The sequence below is a fragment of the Dermacentor andersoni genome, chromosome 10 (genome assembly GCF_023375885.2).
Source record: "Dermacentor andersoni chromosome 10, qqDerAnde1_hic_scaffold, whole genome shotgun sequence".
Lineage (NCBI taxonomy): Eukaryota > Metazoa > Arthropoda > Arachnida > Ixodida > Ixodidae > Dermacentor > Dermacentor andersoni.
The window spans coordinates 111,750,006-111,775,914 of record NC_092823.1 but is presented as its reverse complement, the minus strand read 5'-3'; the positions used below and the strand labels follow the sequence as shown (position 1 = coordinate 111,775,914).

The 25,909-nt window shown below is 46.6% G+C and overlaps 1 protein-coding gene and 1 long non-coding RNA gene across 2 annotated transcripts in view; one reads left to right on the top strand and one right to left on the bottom strand.

The window, feature by feature from the left end:
- The window catches only part of LOC126544686 (uncharacterized), a 64,799-nt gene extending 41,436 nt beyond the window's left edge, over positions 1-23,363 (bottom strand). The window contains exon 1 of the mRNA XM_072284992.1: positions 23,031-23,363. Coding sequence (XP_072141093.1) covers positions 23,031-23,088 — 58 coding nt within the window. The 5' untranslated portion in view covers positions 23,089-23,363. The remainder of the gene's footprint in view (positions 1-23,030) is intronic.
- On the top strand, positions 8,888-18,419 carry LOC129387945 (uncharacterized). The gene is made up of 2 exons (XR_008615089.1): positions 8,888-8,994; positions 18,142-18,419. It is a non-coding gene; the product is annotated as an uncharacterized lncRNA (long non-coding RNA).
- Positions 23,364-25,909: the final 2,546 nt, after the last annotated feature.

Sequence of the window (25,909 nt, the reverse complement as noted above, 5' to 3'; positions counted from 1 at the left end):
GTAAGCCAGATCACTTACCGGCGAGGTTCAGAAGCACGGGAGAGACCCATCTGAACTAGGGGCGATGGGCAGACGGTAGGCAAGGCTTTGGTTACAGAACAAAAACTGACCAGAACAACGGCACGTACGGTCTTCATATACGCCCCCAATCAACTTCAACCAGAACGTTGTGTTCCAAGCGTGATAATCGTAGAACAAATTTCAGGATACTGACTTTAACACAAGTGGACGTAAAAATAGTTGACTATTCACACTAGTTGACCGAGTCGAATACGCACCCTTCGTTAATATCCCAGACTGATAATAAGTGCTGAGGTCGTCGACGTGCGCTCACTGGAAACGAAATCTTCTGTACATACACAAGATGAAGCTGATAGCATCAAGTCTTTTCTGTTTATACTGGTAATTCGAAGACGAGGCTTATCTGCTACCAAAGTGGTGAAGTCCATGAAGTAACCGCGGCTGAAGATGCACTTCACATGCCCTTCTAAAAAACAGTTATTGTAGCCGAATGCAGTAAAATGGTAGCCCGTTGACTTTGTGTCATCTGACATCGCAAAAATGACAGATAGAAAACCTTACAACCACAGTAATTCACACTCACGCCGCTACCGTTCCTAGCTGGCTCTGTGAGAATCGGCGATCCGCACATACAACTTCGTCGAGGAGAACGGCGCGGCACCCGCGTTCTGAGGTATAGATTCCTCATCGCCAATTAAACGGTCAATAGAACTCTTGTCTAATCAGACTGCATGCGTGATGCGAATAGGGTTTGCATTCCGGAATGAACGCGAGCCTCAGCGATTACACTGGATCTACGAGAAGTGATGAATAAAGAGGTAATGCGCTTGACTCATAGATAATACTTCCTCGACCGATGACTGTGCTTGGTGCTATCGTACTTTGAGTGGCACTTGTTTTTCCTGTGAACAAGTTCGCCCAATAAAATATGAAATTTCTTACTCAAAGTTTTGCTACTGTCTCTTTCTTAACTGTCGTTTCAACGTGACATCTCGCAGATGTACTTTTACATGTTGTACCGGAGACCCCGTACGAACTCGATTCTTCTTTACAATGTTAACGCCACCAGCTATAAGCAAGCTACGGGCAGGCTGCTAGGATTTCGGTTACCATGCGGGTACCTTCCTGAGAAGACCAGGAAGTTCACTCCCACGACCGCTCTGGTATTGCCGAGAGTGATCGTGCTGCAGCAGCACAGGGGCTCATCTGCCTTCTGAGGATCATCGCTTGAAGACCCACAAAGCTAGCTGGAAATATATGAAAGGGTTCCTATGTTCAACAACTGGAACTGCGGCGACAAGTAGCGGCATGCGTATTTATGCTTGGAAGACGCCGTCGGGACATGACTCGAGAGCTCGTCCTGACAGTGGTACACCACTTCCGCAGCACATTCATAAACACCTTCACGAGCACCGTATCACATGAGACAACCGAAGCTCCACTAACAAAAAAGTGCGCGAAAAAGACGTATACGAGAAAAGAGAAACCACAAACAAGGGCGCTTTTCATTTCTCTTTTCTCGTCTACGTCTTTTTCGTGCACTTTCCCGTTGAGATGGAACCGCACCAAGTCGCCCAACTCTCAGTTTCAATGACGCTCTACTAGAAGTTCGTGTGCAGCTACTTATTAAAAAGATCATGTACGATTACGATACTCCCTAACGCGAAATTTGAGAGCAGCTCTATACGTGTTCTCGTTTCCCGTTATGTTGGCTGGCGTGGACAGTCGACCTTGTTCGGCACGTGCCTCGCTTATTTGAAGGTCGCGAGGGCCAGCGCGGGGGGGACGCGTGGGCCCGATTCACAGAAGCCGCCACCGACAAAGCTCCCAGACGACGTACGCTACTCTGGCGCCGTCCCGTAGCCACCGTCGCCGCACTACGCTTTCTTTCTCCCGCTCTCACCATACCCTCCTCCGCTTTCCGCCTCAAGGTTCCGCGGCACTCTCCTCTCCGCTTTCCACCTCGCACCTCTTCTCTCTCGCTGCTTTCTTCAACCCTCACTGCACGCTGAGTTTGCTCTGATCTTTCGCTGTGCTCGTTCATTCGGTTACGCCGGGAACGCCGACTCTCGCCGTAGGAATGGGCGCCTGAGAGCTGTGCTTTGAAAAATTGTGATTTTCACTAAATGAATAACTCACCCCTTTCGACACACCAAACCTAGCACGTCTGAAACGAAGAATGTTCGCTTTCGGATGCGCGGTGCTAAGCAAGACCTCTTTGCCGGAAAATGCGCAACCCGCCCAAGGCAATCACGGAATTGCCTGACGAATCCAGAGCCATCAATAAGGCGCAGGAAATGGGCACAAGGATTCGTGTACGACTAGGCGGTATAGCCAAACAGGTGCTCAGGCCGCAGTGCCAACTCCAGGCACTAGGTTTCGGAGACTTCACAGCGACCATCGGGTACATTTTGCGCGAATAACAGCGCAAATTGTCCCTGTGTTGCAGCCTCAAGTGGCTTCGATCTCTGATATTGTTCAAAAACAGATCTAGCATTTCCTCCGAGTTCCCAAAGTGTAGCCCGAATTGCCGCAGCCCCAGCCGGGAGTGATGGGCTACGCCGCTGGCGGCCACCGTCACGTTCCCCCACCGTGCCCGCGTCAGGGCGCCGTGGCGGCGCTATTCCGCCGGCAGCCGCCGCTGCCAGCCCCCACGTGGGCCCGCGCGAAGCCTTAAGGAAGACGTACGTTTGGCGCACCCCCGACCGCCGCCTGCTCAATTATAGATGCAGAGAAGCCAGCGAAGTCTGCCATGCGCATATCGCGAGATGAGACTACGAGGCTTCCCCATCAACGCGTCGTGCACATCAAGGCCAGTGACCACGTCACACCACCGGCTACCTGGCAACAACTCAGGGGAGAAATCTACGATCTTCCCATTCACAGTCGCCAGGCCGACCGTATCTCGCCGCAGTGCCTGCAGTGAACGGGTCGTATCCGTGGCTTGTCCGTTTGCCCATATTCAGAAATCGGAAAACAGCAAACGATGGACGTGCGGTTGCTGTTCGTCGAGACGCCACACATTCTCCATCGGCGACGTCGTCACTGCAAAAGCCATCCCGACGACGTAGCAATGATATGCCGCCACCCAGACAAGGCCTCGAAGCCAAGAATATGCCGCTTAAAGAAGACCTGATGTTTCAATGTAACATCACTGGGACAACGCGATGCAGTCGTGATCTTACGCCATGACCTAACTGCAATGCAAGGCGAAGAACCACTGACCTCGACGTGCTTCTCGACGGCTACAATGAACTACTCTATAAGACACAGGAGCCGACTAGGAGCCAGGAGCCGACTAGTCATCAGTGGATGCTTTGCTACCAAGTCGAAGCAAGTTAACACTTCATGGCAAGGCCCTCAAATCCGGGCAGCTGGAGGTCACGTAATAAGGCCCTTTAGAACCCTCATGGCAAGACTCACAGTTCATGACCGCAGCTATTTTGCAACATTCGGTATCCTGCAACAATGCCCACGGGACGTATTTCTCAGCATGGACTTGCTGAGTCAACACAGCGCAGTCATCGACCCAAACTCAAAGTCAATAACGCTGACTATAGACCAAGCGATTTCGCCTGAGAAGGTACTTAGGCACGATGTCTTAAACGTACTCGACAACCAAATCATTATCACGCCTCGCGCAAGCACCATGATTTCCGTCAGCTCAGTAGCAGCCAAAGACATGGGAATCAACCTTGAGAGCGATTAGCACCTGCTGCTTGACCGTGACATCGGCATCGCAAGAGGAATCGTCTAATCACAGGGAGGAAAAGCCTATGTAAAGGGGACAAACTTTCGTCAGGAATGTAACCACCCCAACAAAAGCACGAAGATCACCTACATGGAAGTTACGGCAGCCGGCAATGGGTTTTCTCTCGAATTGTATCCAACTTTCCTCGACGGCTCAGTTACGTGAACAAGCATATAAATTTTAATACGATTCTTTCCAGGAATACACAGGACTAAACAAGAACAGCTTAAGAGCATCCCCCAACGACACAAAACTGCTTTTCGTCATCATCAGATTTGGCGAGCACCAGTGGTTAAGCATCGCGTAATAATCGAAGTGCATGACCACTCCGCGAGTTCCCGTATCAACTTTAGACATCAGAACGAAAAACCATAAAGCCACAAGGTCATAAAATTCTGCGAGGCGAAATTATCTAGCCGTCGAAGAACCGATGGGCGCATCCTGTGGCTTTAGTGAAGAAGGATCCAAGTTGGCATTTCTGCCTTGGTTATCGTGACCTGAACAAAGTCGCGAAGAAGGTCGTTAACCCAGTCCCACGAATACACCACGCATAGACCTGCTCTGAAACAGAGTATTTTACAGTGAAGCTGACTATGGCTAGGGGAAACCAATTGTTAGTTAGCAGAAACCCCTTCTCCACAAGGCGAGTGAATGAGCGCAAAACCGAGACTGAAGGCGCGAAAAAAACTACAAAGGCACATGGAACGTCAGTATTTTTTTTCGAATTGAAGCGCGGTTTTAGCGGCTACCTGTGTCGGAAACTACGTGTCTGTGACGTAGTTGTCTCCGACGTTGAGCCACAAAGGAAAGAGACCACGCTCGCAACGAAGCGCGGTTGTAGCCGACACTTGTGTCTGTGACGTAGTGCCCGTCCAATAAGGGGATAGAGACTCATTTTCACTCGGACGTTGCCATGGGACGGCCGTGAGTGTTTCGTACGCCCGAAGAAGAGCGAACGTACGAGAGACGACGCCGATAGCAGCGGCCGGAACGTGACCGTCGACGTCGTTCCGCCGGCCCGGCGGTGAGAGTTGAGGCGTTAGGCCGATTCGGCTGCGCGGGAACAAAAGGGGGCCCGCGGAGCCGAGCACAAAAGACGGCCTCGTGACGGCGACGCCGACGCCGACGCCGATAGCCGTAACAACGCCTTCGCCGGTGACAGAGTGAGCTTTCGGAGAGACTTCTGGACCGTCATTTTGGATCGAGCTGCCGGGTGTGCGACAGGCTATGGTTCGACAACGATCTCTCCGAAGTTAATAGAATTCGATCTGAGGAACCACATGAGGCGCGATTCTACTCGTCGCAAGTGTGCCTGCGCTGCTGAAAAACACTTCCGTGTAACTCTGGGCTGCATGTGCAGTCGTACCGCCGTGCCGCCTAACACAGCTTCGCTGGTCAACCACATTCACAGGGTGGAATGAAGTTCCAGTTTTTTGGTCTACAGGTCTCAAGTCTGGTTACTGGCAAATTAAAGTCGATGAGAGGGATCGAGAGAAGACCGCGTTTTTCAGAACGTGCAAGATACTCCGACGTCTCCGCACACTGCACTGTGAGGTCACGGCCGAGGGCATTGCGTAATCACAGTGGCGCCACGCACGAACTGAGCTCTTCCACGTAGCGCGCCTTAAGCCATTCTACAAACACTAGCTTAATCTCGGACTTCGTTTATTACTTGTCTTGTTAATTTTCATTTTGTGCCCGTACCTTTCTATTTAATTTGTTGTTTTGTTTGGCGCATCCGGACGATGCTTTGTAAGAGAAGGCATTGACACGCGCATGAAGTGTTTTAGAACGCAGCCTTTAGGCACCCGCGTTTGCGGTTAGCGGCGGCCTCGGCGGCGTTGGCGGCGTAACCGAGCGAACGAGCACTGCCAAAGATGAAAAAGCGAACGCAAGCGCAGCGTGGGATGAAAGACCCGAGGAGGAAAGCGGAGGAGGCAGATTAGCGGAACCATGATGCAGAAAACGAGGAGGAGGGTATGGCGAAAGTGTGAGAACAGCGTAGTGTGGCGGTGATGGCTACGAGATGGCGCCAGTGTAGCGCGCGTCGTCTGGGAGGTCTGTCGGCGGCGGCTGCTATCCATCGCGCCCATGCGCATCACACGAGCTGGCTCTCGCGATCCCCAGATTAGTGAGGCATTCGCGCCACAATTCGTTTGGTTTGCAACGTGACACACGAGACAGATTGTCTGCGTTAGCCAATATGTCGCGAGATGAAGACACAGCTTGAGCTGAGCTCAAGCTTGGCATTAAGGAGTATTGTAATCATCGTTTATCTTTTTCACCGGCCAATCAATGCTACAATGTTATCGCTCGGCGCAAGACGCACGTTCGTATATCGGCGTTTCCTCGAATGTTGGATCCGGTTCTATAGCTAGGGACCCTTGTATAAGCACATTGCATACACGACGCGAATACGTCGGTAAATTTTTCAGCGCACTCGAATATAAGCGATTGCACTGGAGTATACGATGAGTCATGTACAAATAGTCGGCACGCTTGACCAATAGATGCGATTTCAGCGACCGATGACTGCACTCTCCGCTATCGTTGTGCTCTGTGTGTCACCTGTGTTTCTGGGCACAGATTCACCCAACACAACATTAAATTCCCTATTAACACTCATGGTATTGTCTGTTCCTTCACCATCGATACAACCTGTAATTTGTTCATATTTCGTCTTCTGAAGACACTACCTTGGCGGCGCTGCCTAAATAACCTGATGCCTAGCATACGAGACATCAGTCAAAACTTTCCAGTGAAAAAAAAAATAATGCAGTGCTTTTTTTGCGTAGACTCCCGGATTATCCTCGACGTGGCTGCTGCTCTTTGCCGCATACTTCAAACACTGAGCAACACTACCATATTTACTAACCCTACAAATGTCCTCGCTGTGGGTTTTCTCTTCTACAGAATTAGGCAGTGATAAAACAAACGACACCTAATTATCCCCATTGCAACAAACACACGTCATAAAAGTACATTTCATTTAATCATGCAAGCTTCTCTATGCCTATTTTGTCTGTTTAGTCGTTCGCCGAATAAAGTGCAGTTTATTAATGCATTATCTAAAACACCATCCCCGCCTTGTCGGTTAGCCGACCCTGGATACAGTGTCATAGCAAATGGAGCCAAACCCGGAGACGCGCCGTGGTGGCGTTGTAGCGACCATCCGAAGCTACGTTGTCACCGCTTCGCGGAAATCCGGTTTACCTCGTCTTGCCTCCCCCGGGGGTCATTGGCCCCTACTCGTTCTCTCCGGACAGGGTAAAAGCTGTGGCTTTGCGCTGTTAAGCCCGAGAGCGCGGGATCAAATCTTGGCCAAGGCGGATGCACTTTAATGGAGGCGTAATGCAAAAACGCCCGTGTACCGGGCATTGAGTGCTTGTTAAAAAAATACGGTAGAGACACTCTTTTACGGGTCGGCATGCGAAAGCATTATACCGTTTGTAGGCCTCGGAACGTCATGAACGCGCTCATTTTATACCCTCATGACGTGGGACCACTTCCTCCCCATTGGCGGCGCCGTCACGTGCCCAATGACGTACACACTAGGCACTCCTTTAGTCAGCCAGAACCACCGAGCCACCGTGGTCTTGGGAAATCATGTTCATCTTGCACCCCGAGGGCCGGGTTTGATTCCCATCCTCACTGAAATGTGCCAATTTTTCTTTTCAAAGCCATTAATTTACTATGTTTACAGGAACCTCCCTGGGAAATTTCACATCAATCTGAGCATTTCTTGGCGTATTTTTACTGTTTGTGCCACCGGCCATTTTCGGTACCATCTTTCGGTTGCGCCGACTACGACGGATTTTCTCTCAATGGGGCATCTAATGCTTTCGCAGTAAACACCCAGGCGGGTCAAAATTATGCGTGAATTCCTGCCTACAGCCTGCTCTATATTCATTTAGTGGTTTCGCCATGCAAAACTCAATAGATTTGTTAATCCAGGAGACAGCATAATGCGCGGCCACGTGGGTGACATGTTGGTTGTCTACGCGCCTTGCCCTCTTTACTGGCACGCGTAATCGCTGTGGTAAAAAACACTGTGTAGAATGTAATCAGTTGCATGGTATTTTTTAACCATTTTCGAAAGTTTTGCTTCTCAGATTAGAGCATGCGAACTGCATCTGCATAACATTATTTTTCAAGGGAAGCTCTGAACCGCTTCCCTTGAATGTGTATTGGATCTGCACACCTCCCATGCTACTTTTGCCAGCAGAGCTCTGCAAAAACCCGTAAGTGATCTTCTTTGCACCACATTCAGGCTTTCGTCATTAGAAATAAACAGCACAAACATTCATGTCCTCTCCTTTCTCCTTTGTGCTGTTTATAAATCCAACATTGTTCACAAACATGGGGATCGAGCTAAGCAAATAAAAAAGAACACTAGGACACAGTGTCGGAACTGCTTCAATAAGGACAGCAATTCTCCTCACGGAGAAATCGCTGTCAGGCGTTTCATGGCTTTCGTCAAAAATAGATCCTCTCGTCAGATTTCTTGTTTTATTTTCACCCTTCATGCATTTGAATATGTAAGGGTCAAAATTTCTTATTCAAACTTACCATTTAGGCAGCGAAGTAATTCAGTTTGTCTTCCCTAGAACGTTTAAGGGGAACCATGCAGCAATTATGCGAAATAAGTTTTCGTTACCTAACAGTGGCACTGAACTGCCCATAAAACATACACATACGTTTAAGTGCATGCGGAGCTGTCCCGCTAAGGGACCGAACGAAGGAAGTAAGTTTTTGTGTATACCTGATGTATCCCTTCATGCATTCGCAGCCAGGTACGCAGGGCTTGTCGCACTGCTGTATCACTCGCTTGCCGCAGACCGACTCGCAGTCGTTCACGCAGCTGTTGAAGCGCTCGTGCTTGGAGATGTCGCACTGGCCGCAGCGCCTCGCGTCGTAGCAGTTGTTGGTCTCCTCATCGCGGTAGTAGCCGGGCTGGCAGATGCAGCGTTGCGCCCGGCGCCGGTACTCCAGGTGGCGGCCGCCGATGCAGTACTGCTCCATTCGCTCCCACAGACGGGCCCGTCTCTCGTGCGGTAGCACGCAGCTTCGGAAACGGCTCAGGAAATTTCCCTGCACGCAGCCTGCGCAGTTTGTGGAGCAATGAGAGGGGGTTACACTACAAATGACAGTAACGTCGTCGTGCCTCACGGAAGTGATCGCAGCAGTTCTTTTCGAAGTTGAACGTTCGGAATAAACTGCAGGTATGTGTGGTCGACTCTGGGCCGCTGAAATGCCACCACTTCCTTCCAGATAGTTTTCAATTGACGTTTCGGCGGCGGTATCAGACAGCAATTTGCCAGCGTTATTAGCCGGGTGGGCTTGTCGTGGGAAATAAAAAAGATTCAGCAAATGTTATGCATAAATTAAACTGGCCCATATTTATCTAAGCAAATATTTGTCATATGTGCTGGCATGCCGTCAATGAACAACCATTGAACCAATCGAAATTTAATTTTCATACAACTTGGCAAGAATGAGAAAGTAATTTCACATGACATAGGCATTGGTGCTACCAAACATTGTTATTCTATTTCGAGGAAGGAGCGCGAAAATTTGTCTTCAGTGGCACTACAACGTAGGAGTATTCCAAACTGTTCGTATTTAATTTCTACAATTCGCCCTATACGACTAGCCACACATTTTCTGGGACAAAGGAACTTCACTGTCTTTCAAACGATGTCAGGAAATCCGCAATAACTAGCCATCTGATATGACGTGTACACATGGTTTATTCATTATTAGACCGAACATGAATAATATTTGCGATTGAACACCTTTTTCGCCGGTAGCCCACCGCTATTAGTACAAAAGCTTTCAGTCTGCGCCCACTTTGTCTCTGACACGCGACGTCTTGAAAACCGCGAGAACTAAGCACGTCAATGTGGCTTGTGTGCATTAAAGGTGAAATACTATGCCAAACAAAACTGAATTATTTTTGTTATATTTGAAAGCTCTCCCGTTCCAAGAGTTATAGGAGATGGCTGCCCGCCGATTACTTGGGCATTGGCTATCTCGTAGCTATATCTCAGATATTAAACCCCTCTCTTCAACGAAATTACACCTGGTGAAAGTTTGCGCCCTTAACCCACACCATAGCGTTTCCTACTATCTCGTATGTATAGTTAGAAGCACTCAAGCAGGAATGTTGTGGCCACACAAGCATGGGCTAGTTTGGCAACACGGAATCTATGGACATATATATATATATATATATATGCAGTAACGTTGAAAGCGACAACAAAGAGGGTTACACACTGCTGCTCGAGTGAATGAAACACAATATAGTTGTCTTTTTGGCTGCATGGTTGATCACCATGACCATTATCCCTAGAAGTATATCTGCGCTGCATTCCTTCTAAACTGGGCTCTCCTGGTTCGACTAATGAAACCAGAAAGAGTTGAGTTTTATAAAATGATCTGTTTGCATTTTTTGAACTCCTCACTCATGTAACTGTTCGCTCGCATAAACGGGATAACTGTGGCTGCAATAGCGTAAAGAACAACCACTCTATCCTGATAAAATAGCTGCTAAATAATTGCTAACAAAGCATTACGAACAATTATGTCGGGCACACACGACACCTCGGGCGATAAAAATCTTATGGAAATGATAATATTATGACAATAGAAAATTTTTAAACCGCCTGGAAATGCACGTTTCCAAATAAAGGATTGAACTGGATAAAGTAGATCCTAGTCACGGATCATTTTTTACACTTCAAAACAGTTTATAGCAGTTCTGTAAGCAACAACATGAAATTAAATTGAAGTGCTTAACGTGCGTAAACTGCACATTTTGTTATGAAGGACTTCTTGTGCAGCAACTTAATCGTACCAAACGTGCACGGTAACGTTGGAATACTGTACCCGCTGCCATAAAATAGTTCGCAAAAACCAACCTCACAGCGCACTTTCTTTTATTTATTATAACAAGTACCCCGTTACAACAATCGTTATCTTATTGTTTTGTTTTAATACGCTTGTGTCCCACACTTGCTTCTCTAATGTTCTATGCCACCATTATTTTTCTGCACATGGCAATTGAAAATTGTCCAGAATTGTATACCGCCTTATGCTTGACACTCCCCACGCTAAGTGCAAGTAAGTTGCCCTATTTCATTTTCCTATACTATAATTCCATCGGCCGTCTTTTAACTCTTGTATTACCGCTACTGCTTTGTTCAAAATTTCCTAATTTAATGAGGTACTGTATTGTATTTTTATGTCAGCTGCACATACGCCTTTGCGTTACTACAACGTAGCTCCTTGCTTGTTGTAGGCTTGTAGTATTTCTGGAGTGTTGTAGAGAATATGCGTCATGCATCTGTAGCTTATGTTCTAATGTTAGTTCAAGAAATTTGCTCTTGTACGCCATATTTTTACTTGGATCTGGATATTTTTCTCTTTCATTTTCGCTGCCGTGCACTATGTGTACAAAATAGATGAGCTCACATATAAGCCTCGTGACATTACACTTGGTACTGTGTTTAAAGCTTCTAGGAACACTTGAGCAACGATAAAAAATCATTTTTAGTTTTACCTGAATTCCTCTTGTACAATCAGCATAATTCTAAACGTTTACCGAAAATAAACTATCATAATTTCTTTACGCGCAATGAAACAAGATTGCGGCATTCGAGCCCTTTGTAGCTGGCTTCTAACCAAGGAGTAGTCCCAAGTCCCATGTTTAGGACTGTGGAATAGGCATGGAGAAAGGAAACGTTAGGAAAGAGCACTGCGCTACATGATTGAGGCCAAGAATTGTTGACACAACACGTCATCGAGATATCACTGTGTACGGTAGGTTTCAGTGCTTCTGCTGAGCGGTCAAAGCTATGGCAGAGCAGCCAAACAGGCACCCAGAGATTAGCAGTCCTTCAAAATTGAACGGCTGACAAGCGAAATGACTCAAAATTGCGGTAATCAGTTCTATGTAAAATCAGTACACTGGAAACTATGGCGTTCTTTTTATCCAGGCCTCATTTTTTAATGCAAGTTAAGGCAGTGACGGATAGGCCGAGCCGGAGATCGCCTGTACGTCCCCTACCTGAGGTCATGAGTGTTTCATTCACGAAGGATACCTCGAGGAGTCATTACTACGAGATCCGAAGGTGAAATCCTGACGTGCCGAGACTGCAGCCTATCACGTTCCTTACGGAAATAATGCTTCCAGAGAGACGTAGTCATGGATTTAAGAAACATAAAATCGGTGACCACGCTGTGGATATAAAAAGATGTTGCTTAGTTGCATGTACATCCGGCACGTTGCAAAGTTAAGTCGCGCTAAGGTCAGTTCAAAGAAAATGATATCTCCAACAACTTCAAAAATAGTGAGCTGAAAATTCAAATTACTTGGTTTTGCGCGCCAAAACCTCTATTTGATTATGAAGCCCGCCGTAGTGGGGGACTCCGGAATAATTTGGACCACCAGGGGTTCGTTAACGTGCACCTAAATCTAAGTACCACGGATGTTTTCCCATTTCGCCCCCATCGAAATGCAACCGCCCTGGCCGGGATACAACCCCGTGACCTCGTGCTTAACAGACAAACCCCATAGCCACTAAGCAAACACGCCGGGTAGTTCATGAGCTCAAGAGGGCTTTGGGTGTGAGCAAAATGTGCATGGTAGTGGCTGCAAGGGGCATAGGATATGCGCTACGCGGTGTGCAGAATAGCGTCGTCATAATCGCTACCCATCATCACCATCACCATCATGCGTCATTGTCAACACCACGGATCGATCTCTGTAGCTCGGCTCGCAAGCGTGCAAGGCTTGCTAAGCGAAATGCACTCTCTGTCTTCGCCAGGCTGGACGCTGCGGCCGCCGCTCAGCTTACCCTTCTGTCTTCTCAAGTAAAAGAAGGTACGATGACGCCCCATGTCTGCCACCATCACGTCGTCGTTACCTACAACATTGCGCAGGAAGTAGACTCCCAACGCATGTCGTAGCATCCCTGCCATAACTCGCTGTGGTGGCGTAATGTCTACGGCATCGCACTGCTATGTCCGAGGGCTCGGGGTCGAGGCCCGGCCGCGGCGGCCTCATATGGATGGGTGCGAAATGCAAAAACACCCGTGCACTGTGCTTAGGACGTACGTCGTAGAACCAGAGGTGGTCAAAGTTCACCCGGATTCCCCAGCTACAGCATATCGCGGTTTCGGCACGTAAAACTTCTCAATTTCTGTCATTCTTACAAGTGAACAGCGGACTGCGGCTATTTCTCGGCAATGCAACAATTTTATCGTGATAGGTATACTGGACTCAAGCCCATAGTCATATTGATGTCCGCCTTGGTCGCGGTTGAAAGCCACGGCAATCATATCGTCACGTGGTGGTGACGTTGAAGAACACAGTAGCAATACTGCGAAAGACAAAACTAACCTTTATTGGGTGAACCTGTGCCCACAAAAACAGGCTACGCTTATAGCACAACGATAGCGGCGAACACTGTCGGCGATCTTCGAAAATCTGATCAGCGGGTCAAGCGCGTCGGCTTTTATAGAGCAGTCGTCGAATGTTCCAGACTAATCGTTGGTACCCGCGTGCCTTCCACAGAGTTCTACACCATTCGCGTCAGGCGATGAAATCAGATAACGCAAGGTTCGGCGGCAACAGACAGCGGATAGAAGCATCGGTAACTTTCCAGAAATTTCGGATACATGCAGGTGCGTCCCGCGCTGTGCGATAACATTTGTTAGGCGGCGAAACGTGGTCGCCCGATAAAGATAAGTACACGTGTCAATATGAGATTTGCGAGAATAATATAAATACAAAAGTCGCACTGCACTAGGAAGGCTCGAGTACCGGAACCACACATTTACAAAGCTTTTAAGGATGACTGAGGTCTTTTTTAACCTTAACATTGTATGTGAGAACTACAGAAGCGTTGGTGTATACATCGATGCTACAACAAAAATTCATTTTCCGACTGGAGAGCACGATGGTGCCGTCACTTGATATATTAAGGGCTGACCCCACGTTCTGTATATAGGTTATGCGTAAACCAGCATCCAGGTGAAAGAATTTAAGCGAAGCGAACTGTAAGAAGCAAAAGACAGGCTATGAAAAATGAACAAAGTATATGTCGTTCTATTTCACCTCTGGGCTCTGCCGCCTCTCCAAAAGAAGCGACTGGGCCAAAGTGGTCAATATTTCCTTTCTTCTCAAAAGCATGTCTCATGCCGATCTGTGTATCTCTTCCTCTCTCTCTCTCCCTCTCTCTCTCTCTCGCTCTATTCTTTTTGATGAAGCCAGCTTCTGTATTTTGCACGGCGATTAAGAAAATGGTGTACGAAACGCAGAATGTTGTGCCAGTTATGCATGCTTGACTACGGTGAAGCCCGATAGTCGCGACAAAGGCAGGCGAGACACACGGTAGAAGTGCTACTAACAACTTTGCATACTTATTAAAAATTGGAAATTAGGAATGTAAGGAAAGTGCACTGTCCCTAACATAACATGTGACAAAAATTCCCTGCAGCTATTATGGTCGATGGCAGCGAATAAACGCTTATGTGGTTGAATGCATGTCTCGCCGCGTGCTTGCGTGCGTGCGTGCGTGTGTGCGTGTGTGCGCGTGCGTGCGTGCGTGCGTGTGTGTGTGTGTGTGTGTGTGTGTGTGTGTGTGTGTGTGTGTGTGTGTGTGTGTGTGTGTGTGTGTGTGTGTGTGTGTGTGTGTGTGTGTGTGTGTGTGTGTGTGTGTGTGTGTGTGTGTGTGTGTGTGTGTGTGTGTGTGTGTGTGTGTGTGTGTGTGTGTGTGTGTGTGTGTGTGTGTGTGGGCAACTACCGCAGTGCTTCCCCCGCCGTAAATTCAGCAGAATGGGCGTCGATCTTGTTTCCTTAACTTAAAGGACCTACGGGAAAAAAAGTTTACAAACAAGGCAGCACAATATTTTCAGGCAAGAAGAGCAACCGCTGCGCTGAAGCAACATAAAGGCCACATTTCTGTCACAATCAGGTCCATTTCAGCACCGACAGGACTTTTACCAAAGAAGAAATGACGGTATTGTTCGATTGAACAATAGGAGCTCTATTTATGCTAGCCCAACCTGGATTATGATGCACGTGGGGCACTAGATTTGCATATAGCAAGCCTACACGACGTGCACTACCTCTATCAACTGCAGGCCAACAAAAGGCGCAAGAGTGGGTTTCATCGCAAACTAAAGATTGCCACAAGTCCTGCAGAATCCGCAGTGTTTTCTGAGCTATAGGTGCAGGCTATATTGCTGAAGGATTTGCTGAAGAATATTTGTTCCAGCAGTTCATTCGCGCTTTCACAACAAACATATACATGAATGCACATTTTCTTGCTTCCCTAATTGTTATCTTCCGCCAAATGTCTGCTTTGCACAAGCCCATTTCTCCATGTATGGTCTCATGCGGTAATTTTTCAGCACTTGAGATTTTTTCGCTGACCTTTTGTGGCAGATTTTGCAATGAGATTGCGCTCAAACGAACGTCATTGATGGCACACCGTTAAATTATCGTGTTCCCACACTGCCATACTCTCGTGCTAAGCTGATAAGCGTAGTTAAAGAAAAGTGTAACAAAGTGCTTGTTTAGTGTATTTATGAAGAAATATAAAGTGCAATTGATTCTTTTTCAATGGGTAAGTATAGCTTAGCCCCAAACTCGAAGCGCATCACATTCTCTATCGAAATTCTGCAGCCAGTCCGGCAATGATGATTCCTATATTATGAAAAATATGCATGCCGCCGCAGTAAGACACTTATAGTTCTGAGCCTCAAGTTATCTGCACGTCGACGCATGGTCTCAGAAGTTCATGCCCATCGGCCCGCCCGCTGAAACGATGCTATGGACAGTAGCGAGCACAACGGAGTGGTCAACGGCCCAGAAGGCAGCACTATTGCTTCGCGTGGCAGGTCAGGAAGCAATCAGTATTTCAACTCGTTTCGAACGACGGCTGAGTAGCGTGACGATAAGGATTTAAGTGCGCAGAAGTTTCAAGGCTATTGTAGTCCGAAATGGAATTAAATGTATGACCGCTATGCCTTTAGAACGCGCCAGCAGCTCGAAGACGAACCATTCGAGCAATTTTTGAGGGATGTTCAGCTAAGTCGCGGAACTGCAATTTCGGAGCGCTGAAAGATTCAAGTGGTTCAAGACCAACTATTGCGCCGCGCGAAACGCACCAAACTGAGGGCGAGACTTCTGCGAGAGCGAAACCGTACGCTGGAGAAAGAAATACGGCAAAACAGCAGGAATTAATTCCAGACGAAACCAAGATTGGGTAAAAGGCGAAGCTCAGCTGAAGGCTGTACAAAAATAACAACGGGAACTATGCCCAAGGAAGGACTGCCTTTACTGTGGGTCAAAGCATCAACCAAAGTTGTGCCCGGCTTTGGACAAGACGTGCTACATCTGACATAACACGAATAACGTCGCAGGCTGCTTCAAGGCACGAAAAAATGTTCAGCAGGTTCACTCGACCCGAAAGGCACAAGAAGAAACTGAGGACTCAAATGATGAGTTCAAAATCTAGCAGTGAGCGTCAAACACGTGCGAAGAAGCTTGGAATGGGTAGTCACCACAAAGATGGTTGATCATGACGCAAGGCCTAAGATTGACAAGGTCGCGCAGGCCTGCCTTCTTCCCCGCACTCGTGTTCTCAAGCTTGGTAAAAAAGTGATAACTGGACCCTCAGCAAAGGTAGGGACAGGCTACTGTGGTGGCGTAATCAACCATTCTGCAGTTATGACTCTACCGCTCAGAATCAGCGAAATTGAGGAGCTCACGGACTTTTTTGTGGGTTAAAAATACAAGCAAGCGATGTTGAGATTGGAGACTTCTTAACGGTTCGGTCTAGTCACAAGGGTGCAGTGCCTTCAGGTTCAAAGAGACTGGGAATATCGAGGTCCTCAACGAATTTCTACTGGAAGTATGCACAAATAGCGCACCACAGTTTGGTTCAGAAGAATTCCGTTACTTTGCCAGAAAGTGCCACTTCACACACGTATTTTCGGGCCTCAGGTTCCTTCGTTCGAATGGGCTGGCAGAGAAGGGAGTGCAAGCGACGAAACTGCCGGGATCCCGATGTCAAAAAACACACGCAAGACAGCCGGTCGATGCATCCGCTTCCACTATTGACAGAAGGCAAGCTAGATAGAAATTTATAGCGGAGCGACTGGACTACGAAGGCGTGGGTCGAAAAGCCTCTCTCACCGCGGTCTTATCATGCCCGCATGGAAGATGGAGACCACCTTCGTCGAAATTCTCAACACCTGCTTAAGATCAACGATAATTTCAGCAAAGGTCAGATACCGCACGAAAAGTGAGAAGATGCCACAGCAGCACAACCGGAGAACATTCGGCGCGCTCCGAGCAGGAGCGCTCTGCAAGACGACCGGCGCCCAGACTGCAGCCATTCTGGAGCAGGTTATGCACCACCAGAACCACTGCCAGCCGCTCCATGGTCCTTACTATCCGTACTCAAAGCTCACCAACCATTCGGGACTTCCCTGGAACTCCGAGCTGCAACACTGCCCCCGGCTCCCTGACCCCGCCGGCCGCCCGCGATCCCCGCGTTACTAGCCGAAGTACGAGGACGAGAAAAGAGCCCTCTCGTCTCGTGTACGTAAGAGACCCGGCAGATTCCTTAATTCACGTTTGTTTTGTTCCTACATTTTGCCTCCACAGGACGGGACCTGCGTCGGAATTGCGTAGCCAGTCTGGCAACGATGATGTCTATACTATGTATAAAAGGCAAGCAGCTGCAGTAGAATACACTTTTCGTCCTGGGCCTCATGTTATATGAATGTCGACGCACACCCTGGCCGTCTTCAACTGGTTCGCATTTGAACTTGCACTGAGGTTCACATTGATATGAACTGTTCCTTGCAGACCCCACACCCCGTGAGAGTTTATTGCAATTCTTCATGCTGCTTTTGTTGTAAATTGTGGTGTAAAAGCTCAATTCGTTAGGCTAGAACGTAAATGTAAGTATATTCTGTCTATAATATCCGCGTGGTTTATACTCAGAGTAGTTAGGCAATGGCGGGAATAAAGTGACAAGTTTAAAGAGTATTGTAACAGTAATGGAATTCTGACAATCCCTTTAAGCAGGAGTGATTGCAGGACGGTTAATTCGGTTTTACCTAGCTCTCGTACCTGTGGATGAAGTGTTCTTTTTCTGCTGGTGCCCGCATCGAAGGAATCGTACTAAACATATCTGATTCATCTTGAACTAATTGCTTAATATGCATTATCATGTGCGTTATGTCTGTTGAGTTTGCTGCTGTTCATTCCTGTTTCATTTTTTCTATTCATTTATTGTTGTTTAGGTATTCCATGCCACTGTCATCAATAACTTTTCTTTTGATAACAGTGGGAGAAGAAAAGCCGCCTCCGCCTGCAACCAGCGTTTCGCCAGGGTACTTTTTAGAGTGAAGCTGCCTGTGGCTAGGATCCCGGAATTTCTTCGTGACACAAACGGACAGAAAACTATCATCATCAATAGCTCATATCCCCAAGTGCCATGGCTCACACTACCGTAAGGTAAATGTTACAGGCACTCAGCAAAGTGAACACTGCATACATTGTTTGGAACGACGCATACAACGTACAGAACCGCACACGCTTCAATAAAGAACAAGCTCAAAACAAGTATCCGAACCACATAATTGATAACAAGGCGCTCCTGCGCCTACGTACAATGTCAAGCACGTATCGCTCCCCGTGTACGTTTCCCGGTGAAGATTACTGCTGCGCAAGCTGCTGCGGTGACGGCAGCTTGACTGTGGCTTAGTAAGCAGGGAGTGACGTAACTACACTTTCGTACGTAAAAGAACCCGACTAGCAACTTATTTGTGTTGTCACGTCGCTATGGGAAGGCCACGTATAGTTAGGACTCCTCAGGAGCGGCGTGCCTACGAGGCGTAGCGAATTTCACCTCTCTCTGGTCCAGTCTATTTAGGTGCACCAAGCAGCATCGCAAGCCAAATCGCAAGCCGTCGAAACCTCCTAGGCTAACAGTTCAGTAATGCACGTGTGACTGTCGCCACGTGAATAATTTCAATCTACGTCGCAATGGGTTCGAGTTGTCGCTTACAGCTTCGCTGTCCAACCACCTTCACAGCGTGTATTGGAGACCATTTTTCTTTCGCCAAGTTCTATTCAAACACGAATCTCCTTGTCGAAACATTTGCTCCACGTTAACGCTTGGCTTGCTAGCTCATTGATCCTGAATTAAAATGCTCTCTGCTGAATTCCTTTTGTCTCTTCAGGTCCGGTGATACGCTGCCATATTGCTATTCCGCAGTGTTATTTCTGAGTTCTTTTTTTTTTCGAACACGTTTATTTGCGCCAGCGTGAAGCTAATAGTAGGCCCGCAGTAACGTTCATGACAAATAAAAATTTACCTTTGAAGTCAGTGTAGTACAACTCTAGGAAACAAAGCTAAGTTTCCGCAAAACGAATAATCCCACCAGAAAAGGCGCGAACAAACTATTCTTTCTTATTCACAGTACACTTCCATGTCCATATGTAGAGTAAAGATCAAAAAAGGTGCTGCACTACGAAAGTACGCATTCGCGCCTGTACTGTGTTTCGCGCTTTCTGCCGGAGACACACGCTGACTGGTGAAATTACAAAGCTTAGATATACCAGGTTGGTAGAGTTCACGCAAGGCAAAGGTAAGGTAATGTTCCTGGAAGATAGTTTTTATTCCTGAAATGTACTTCAATTCATGCACATTAGAATGGTTATCCCGTTAACAGCATTTCTGGGAGAGGGCATTTCATTCCTCTAAAGATACCTGACTTTATGCCCGTCAGAATGGTTATACCGTTGAGAATGATGCCGACACTATTTCTATATACATATTTGGGTCCCAGCATGCTTATGTACAGCCGAATCAGCAGTACCTTCTGTTAGCAACCATAGGCACCGCGCCGAATGCACCAATCTTCTCTTTTAGAGGCTGTGCATCACCAAGGTTCAAGATCCAGAGGTAGGCTTCTGTGTGTGCTTGCTAAAATAGCGTACATTTGTCATAGCAGGAAATATATAGGAAGGTACCCGTCGCGATTTTAATCCTCTCTGCTTTGAATTTGTCCTTGAAAAGAAAATACAGCAGGTGGATGTATGCGGCATTGCATGCAGCTTCAGGTGCACCAGGTGCAAGCCTTTATTGAGGTAAAAGTCCTTTATGTTATGCCAATGCATTGCATGAAACTTCAAGTGCACCAAGTGCAAGCCTCTATTGAGGTAAAATTCCTTTATGTTACGCCAATGCATTGATCGCAATACGTTTCACATATTGTTTTCAGATCATGGAAACTGGCGCGAAAAATTTTCCCTGCATACGTTGTTATATTTCACAATGTTGCCCTATTGAAGCAACACCGGGCAAACCTGCGAGATCGTTGCAGCTGTAAAGTGAATAAAATGAAAAGCGATACTGGTGACCTTTTATTGCGAGAACGTCAACGACTGGCAAAAGTATCAAAGGTGGTTAGCTACAGTGTAAAATATAATAATAATTTCCGTAAATATTTGAATTATTGCTTAAAACTCCCATTATTTACCTTTCGCACATTCTCCGGCACTGCATTTCCCTAGCGTTGCGCCATAAAACCGCCAACACACTTCCCTACCAATGGTTCACAGAAAACACTTTAGATAGTTCAAAGAACGCTTGATACAGCTTATTCTGCAGAAAAGTTAGACATTTTCAACTTGAAGTACCCGTGGTCAATATATAGCTTAAGCGCTTTAAGGTAGCGTGGAAGTTTCAGGTACTTGCGTTAAGATATCGAACACAAATCCACAATATATTTGTAGTGTACAAGTTATTGTATATGCCTGTTCGAAGAAAATGCTGTGCAACAACGTTTCTTTTTACTCAGTGCGATTGTTCTGCTGCTTCCGAGAATAAAGAGTAGAAACTGTGTTTCATCGGTCGCAGCAAATTTCCTGGAACACCCAACATTACCTTTAAAAAAAGGTGGCGTTTTAAAGTTCAGCTTAAGAAGAAGTTTAAGCGTGTGGCCATGTGATTTGTCTACCATGATAGTTTTCAAAATAAAGTGACGCTCTCCTCCGTCATCTATGCAGCGAATTCTGATGGAACCTCACCTGCCCTGAGAAAACTTCTAATGGTAAGGGTCGATAGGAGCAGGTCTGTTGTACAAAGGTTTGACAGTCAATGCAGAAATCGGTGCTGTTCGAAACAAATAAGAAAATGGAAGTGACTATTTCTTGTATTTGTCTCATTAGGAAGAAAAAGTGGTGTCAAAGTCGTGCAACCCACTCCAGTGGGTTGTGATGTGGGAGTGGGTTTTGAAAAGTGATGTGTAGTACACAGTTCCACAAGAAACGTTATATTGTGAACTGTACTTTCCTAATGTTCCCATGATGAAATAATGTTTTCGCACCCAAAACAAGTTTAAAAAGTTCACATCAATTTTGTCTGCTTTCGTGGCTCATTCAAGTGCTGTCTAAATATCTGAAAATATATATATATATATATATATATATATATATATATATATATATATCCGAAGGTTTGAAGTATGGCACGTGAAGTTCACCATGTTTGAACATGTCACCCTATTCCTGAAGTTCTGTTCCTAAGAAGATAAAACCATGTGCTGCAAGACTTCTCTCAAATTTTATATTTTTCCTGTTGCATCAACAATTTCTGTTCAAACTAGTGAAGTGAGCAGCTTCATATGTAATTGATTTGACAGTGCAAGGACTACAGCTACTGAAACTCAATAAATGAGCCGTCTAAAGCCTCAAAATTAAGGCGCAATGTAGAAGTTAAGACCTCTTACTTATAGGTGTTTTTGCGTAAAAACTTCTTTGGATTGCCTTCATATCTTATTATTCAGAGCAAGAATCCAACTACAGCATTGAGAACATAAGTTACTCGGCGCAGAGGTCTTTCTGCAGTTTGTGATAGGACTCAGCGATATATTAAGTTCCTTATTCGTTAAACTCATTCCAGCGTATCCTGCTACTTCATGCGATCCAACCGCGAAAGTTGGCACTGGAAGCACACTGTCGCACAATACCGGCTTGCTATACATGGAGACAATGAGAGTTCTCTCACAGGCGCCTCGGGTTATATATAGCAATGTGGCGATGCAAAGAGAAAGCATGCGAAGTGAAAGGGCTAAGTGACAGCTGCTGCTGGACCTGACACACGTTATCAGACTGCTCGTGTTAATGACCTTTGCACTGAATGACATGCTCTAACACATTTAGAACGTTTCCGTTATTGCTTCCGTGCCTGTATTTGATGAGATATACGTAGGGTAAGGCACTAGTGCAAACACTAGTTCGCTTGAAAACATCTTCTAACGAAGGACTTGGCCAAAATTTAGGATGTTGGTGTTGTTGGCATATGTGCACGTGTGGTGACATTTGCGAAATACAACAGAAAAATAGAACACTTATTTTACTCAGATACCGGGATCAGCAAGCGACTTACGCAATGTCTTTCTCACTTCGAGGTTATGCGCAAAGGCTGAGAACAAGCTTAATTTTTCCGTGATCTGCGCATTCCCTGTACTTACTCTCACTGGCAAAACGTGTGGTCTGTATGACAGGGAGCACCTCAATTTACATTCACTAGACAATCGGAGTATAAATGCATGTAAGTGGCACATATGTGTGTAGGCCTACTTTGAAACGATGCCACGAGTCTATGTGTCTGCCAGCAAAACATTCCGCTTCATAATCACAGGCGCCGTTCCCCGCTTTCCGAATAGTCGTCACTCGAATACAAGTTATCTGTTTAATCTCACAATGCACATAAGTGTCCATCTTTGTCTGTTTCTGTAGCCTCACGTGATGCCTGCGATGTTTTGTGCTTAGCGCCGTAGCCACGTCTCGACGACAATACAATCGCTCTGCTAAGCTGTTGCACGCCGTGGTATCGCCATCGAAAGTAACCGTCGGTCCTGTTGTCTATGTATCGTAATCTGGCAGCAGCAACATTTACGTGAGCCTAGGCTATCCAGTTAGCTTACTCCTACCTTAAAGACCCATATCCGCGCATTTTTTTAATATCGTTAATAGGTCTCATGGTAGCCCAAGCCATTCTCTTTATGTAATCTTGCTCTGTCTAGACCGCTTATCTCTTGTCTTATGGAGTATGTAGCATGAGCGACTCCACTTTACCTTCTTTAATTCCACGCTCAAGTGTCAATCAATACCCAATCCATCTTCGAAAATTACATCGCTCATACTCGGAACCATGTAACTCACCTTGCAAAAGCGCGCAGGCTACGGCCAAGGCCAGGATCCACCACTTGACGGACGCCATAGACTGTTTTGGTTTTGTTTGTTCTTCACTCTCCCAGAGCCGCGGCTTGTGGGGTGGCAGCCTGACACCCAGGCCGCAAAATCCAACGCTTCGACACCTCTTTCTTTTTTTTTTCTGCCCTCCTCTTTTCTACGGATCGCTTTCGCCGTGGCTGCAGCAGCAGTAATAACAGTTGAGCACACTCGCTCCTCGAACAATGAGCGAGTCGCTCGAGAAGGCATTGTGAGTGTCCGCGGAGGCGCGACATGTCTGCAATACAAATAGACCTAGAGACCCCCTCCCCCCCTCTCTCTCGGCACATGCACACACATGCACGCAGGGGTCAGCTATGGCGCAGGTGCGTCGAGAAGCCATGCACCGGCGCTGAGAAGCACCTGATAGAGGACGCAAAGACGCAGCTGCTGCTTGCGCGCGCGCGCGCACGGCGACTGGGGCACTGCAGAATCGGAGCGTAAAGTGCTGCCTCTTGGGTGACTTTCGTTTTTCGTTTGTTCTTGTTCCTTCGTTCCCCTTAATGCATGTGCGCTTCGTGTTCTCCTCGTTCTCTTCGCACCTTCGTGCTTGTTGCTCCTCCTCCTCCTCCTCCTGTTCACTCTCCGTAACTGAACATTGTAAGGAGCCACTCATATGGAGCCCCCGTAAAAGGAACAGGAAAGAAATAGCAGTCAGTCAAATTCGACGGGCAAAGCATGCTCTCAAAGTTACACACTTGTTACTCTTTCTGAAAGGGGTTGATTACTAGAAAACACAATGAAAGTCCAAATTTGACTCGTTTTTTTTTTTGCATTTTGTGCCGAAACCACCACGCTGGTTCGTCCGTGGTATGTCAAGAACCTCAAAGTAGTTATTTTTTTTTTTTACTTGAACCAATGTAGCTCAGCTCGCGACACTTGAGTTGGTTCTTTTAGACCACAATATGATCCATCTTTGCCAATAATAAATTGACAAGCCCGAGCATAGACAATCGAAATCTATGAGGCGCCACCCATTTCTCGGTTTTTCCCATTTTCGTAGCTATTATGCTTCTCTTATGGCAAGAGTAGATTGATTTTGGTACTATAGAATACCAATTTACTTATCATTCATGCCTAAAGCATTGTGACTATGATGTCTTTCCGGATCCGCAATCATTTCCGGTGTTTGCAGCCTTTAGAAGCATAGCCTTCCAGATCTGTTTCTGATACTTTGATGGGGGCAGTGCTGGCAGGGTCGTTGAGTTTGACACCACTTATAGAGCTCCAGCAACGTTCTCCCCTTTATTGTATATTTATGTGCCATTCATAACCGCTGTAGCGGACCCTTTGAGATTGATGACAAGAACGATAATAACGATGACGACGGTAAATTCATGACGGCGGCATGTAGACGTTGGCCCTCGGCAACAGCACGATGACGACGCGATGACGTTACAACACTTTGCATTTACTTAGCAGACCCTCTTATTCTTTTGTATAGAGCCTCGACTCTTGCACTCAGAAAAGAATGACTTTACTCCGCCAGAAATTTATTGTTCAGCCCCACAGAACAGGTCTGCCAAATTTGTATCTCTCTACCCTCTTTTTACAGCAGAAGTCGTTTTTATCGATGCGTCCGCCGACTTCCGTTGCGCGGATGAGAAGGAAATTACGGCATTGCCAGAGATGGCGCCATCTGGCTAACATAGGCCCGTACGCTTCATGCCCAACGAGTAGCCGTTTGTAATCGGCTAATCCCCTTCACGGCAAGTACACGGCGCCGTACAATTTCGCTACACTTTATCTCACCTCAGCAGCAAAGTTGGTGCGTTATTTCGGCGATCTTCTTGAGATCGGTTCTCGTTGTCGGGGTATGAAAGCCTTGCTAATCGTCACATGCGCTTAGTATGCGAGGTGAGTGCAACAACATCGTGGTGTCATCTGTAACAACTAGTGAAAACAAAGTGACACACGTTGCACGGTGAAAGCCGGTCACCAATGGCATCGCCATTTTGTTGGAGAGAAATAGACATCTTTTGAGCCGTTTCACCGCAGACGACACGCGCGTAGCATGGTCCTGGATTAGGTTTGCTGCGCGTACCTACCCATCTGTTTATCGTTAAATATGAACTCTATTGCATTCCAAAGGAGCGAATGCTTGAACATAGGTTATTCAGGGAACTTCTTGTGGGGGGCCAACGTGGCCCCAATACGAAAAAAAAACATTCGAAATGCGTGACGCCACACTGACGTATTGGCACCCGGGTTTCGCTGGAATATTTTACAAAGTAGCACTTTCATCTTCATTCTCCATTCTATTAATCCACCTACTACAGGGAAATTTACGAACATGCAACTTTTTTACGGGATATTTTATGAGTATATACTTATTTAGTGTTTGGCTTTATTCTCTTTTAACGCATCCTAAAGTCATGAGCTTCTTGTGGCTAAACTTCGCACTTGAGTGACGTCCTTGATTTCCCTGCGCATCTTCCTGAAGAGGGATAACAGCAACGAGAGCAAACAATTCAGCAGAGGTTGCAGCTTCTGCGGTAATCTACCTTCATTCAGAAATCAAGCAATCCTTTTTTTTTTTTCAACTAATGATTACTGATTGTTGCCTGTTGCCGTTCTTCATGTTTCAACATGTAATTTTGCTTTAACGAGCAGGTTACTTCATATCATTATGTAAAATTAATTTCGGATCATACCTTGAAAAAACTGCTCCATTTTTCGCCCAATTCTGTATAGTAGATATTAGTCAAATTTTTACTTTGTAACAACAATAAAAATAGAGGCATGGCTTCCATTGCGAGAGCACGAAGACGATGATGGCTGCGTGAATAGGGCGCGATGGGATACATGGG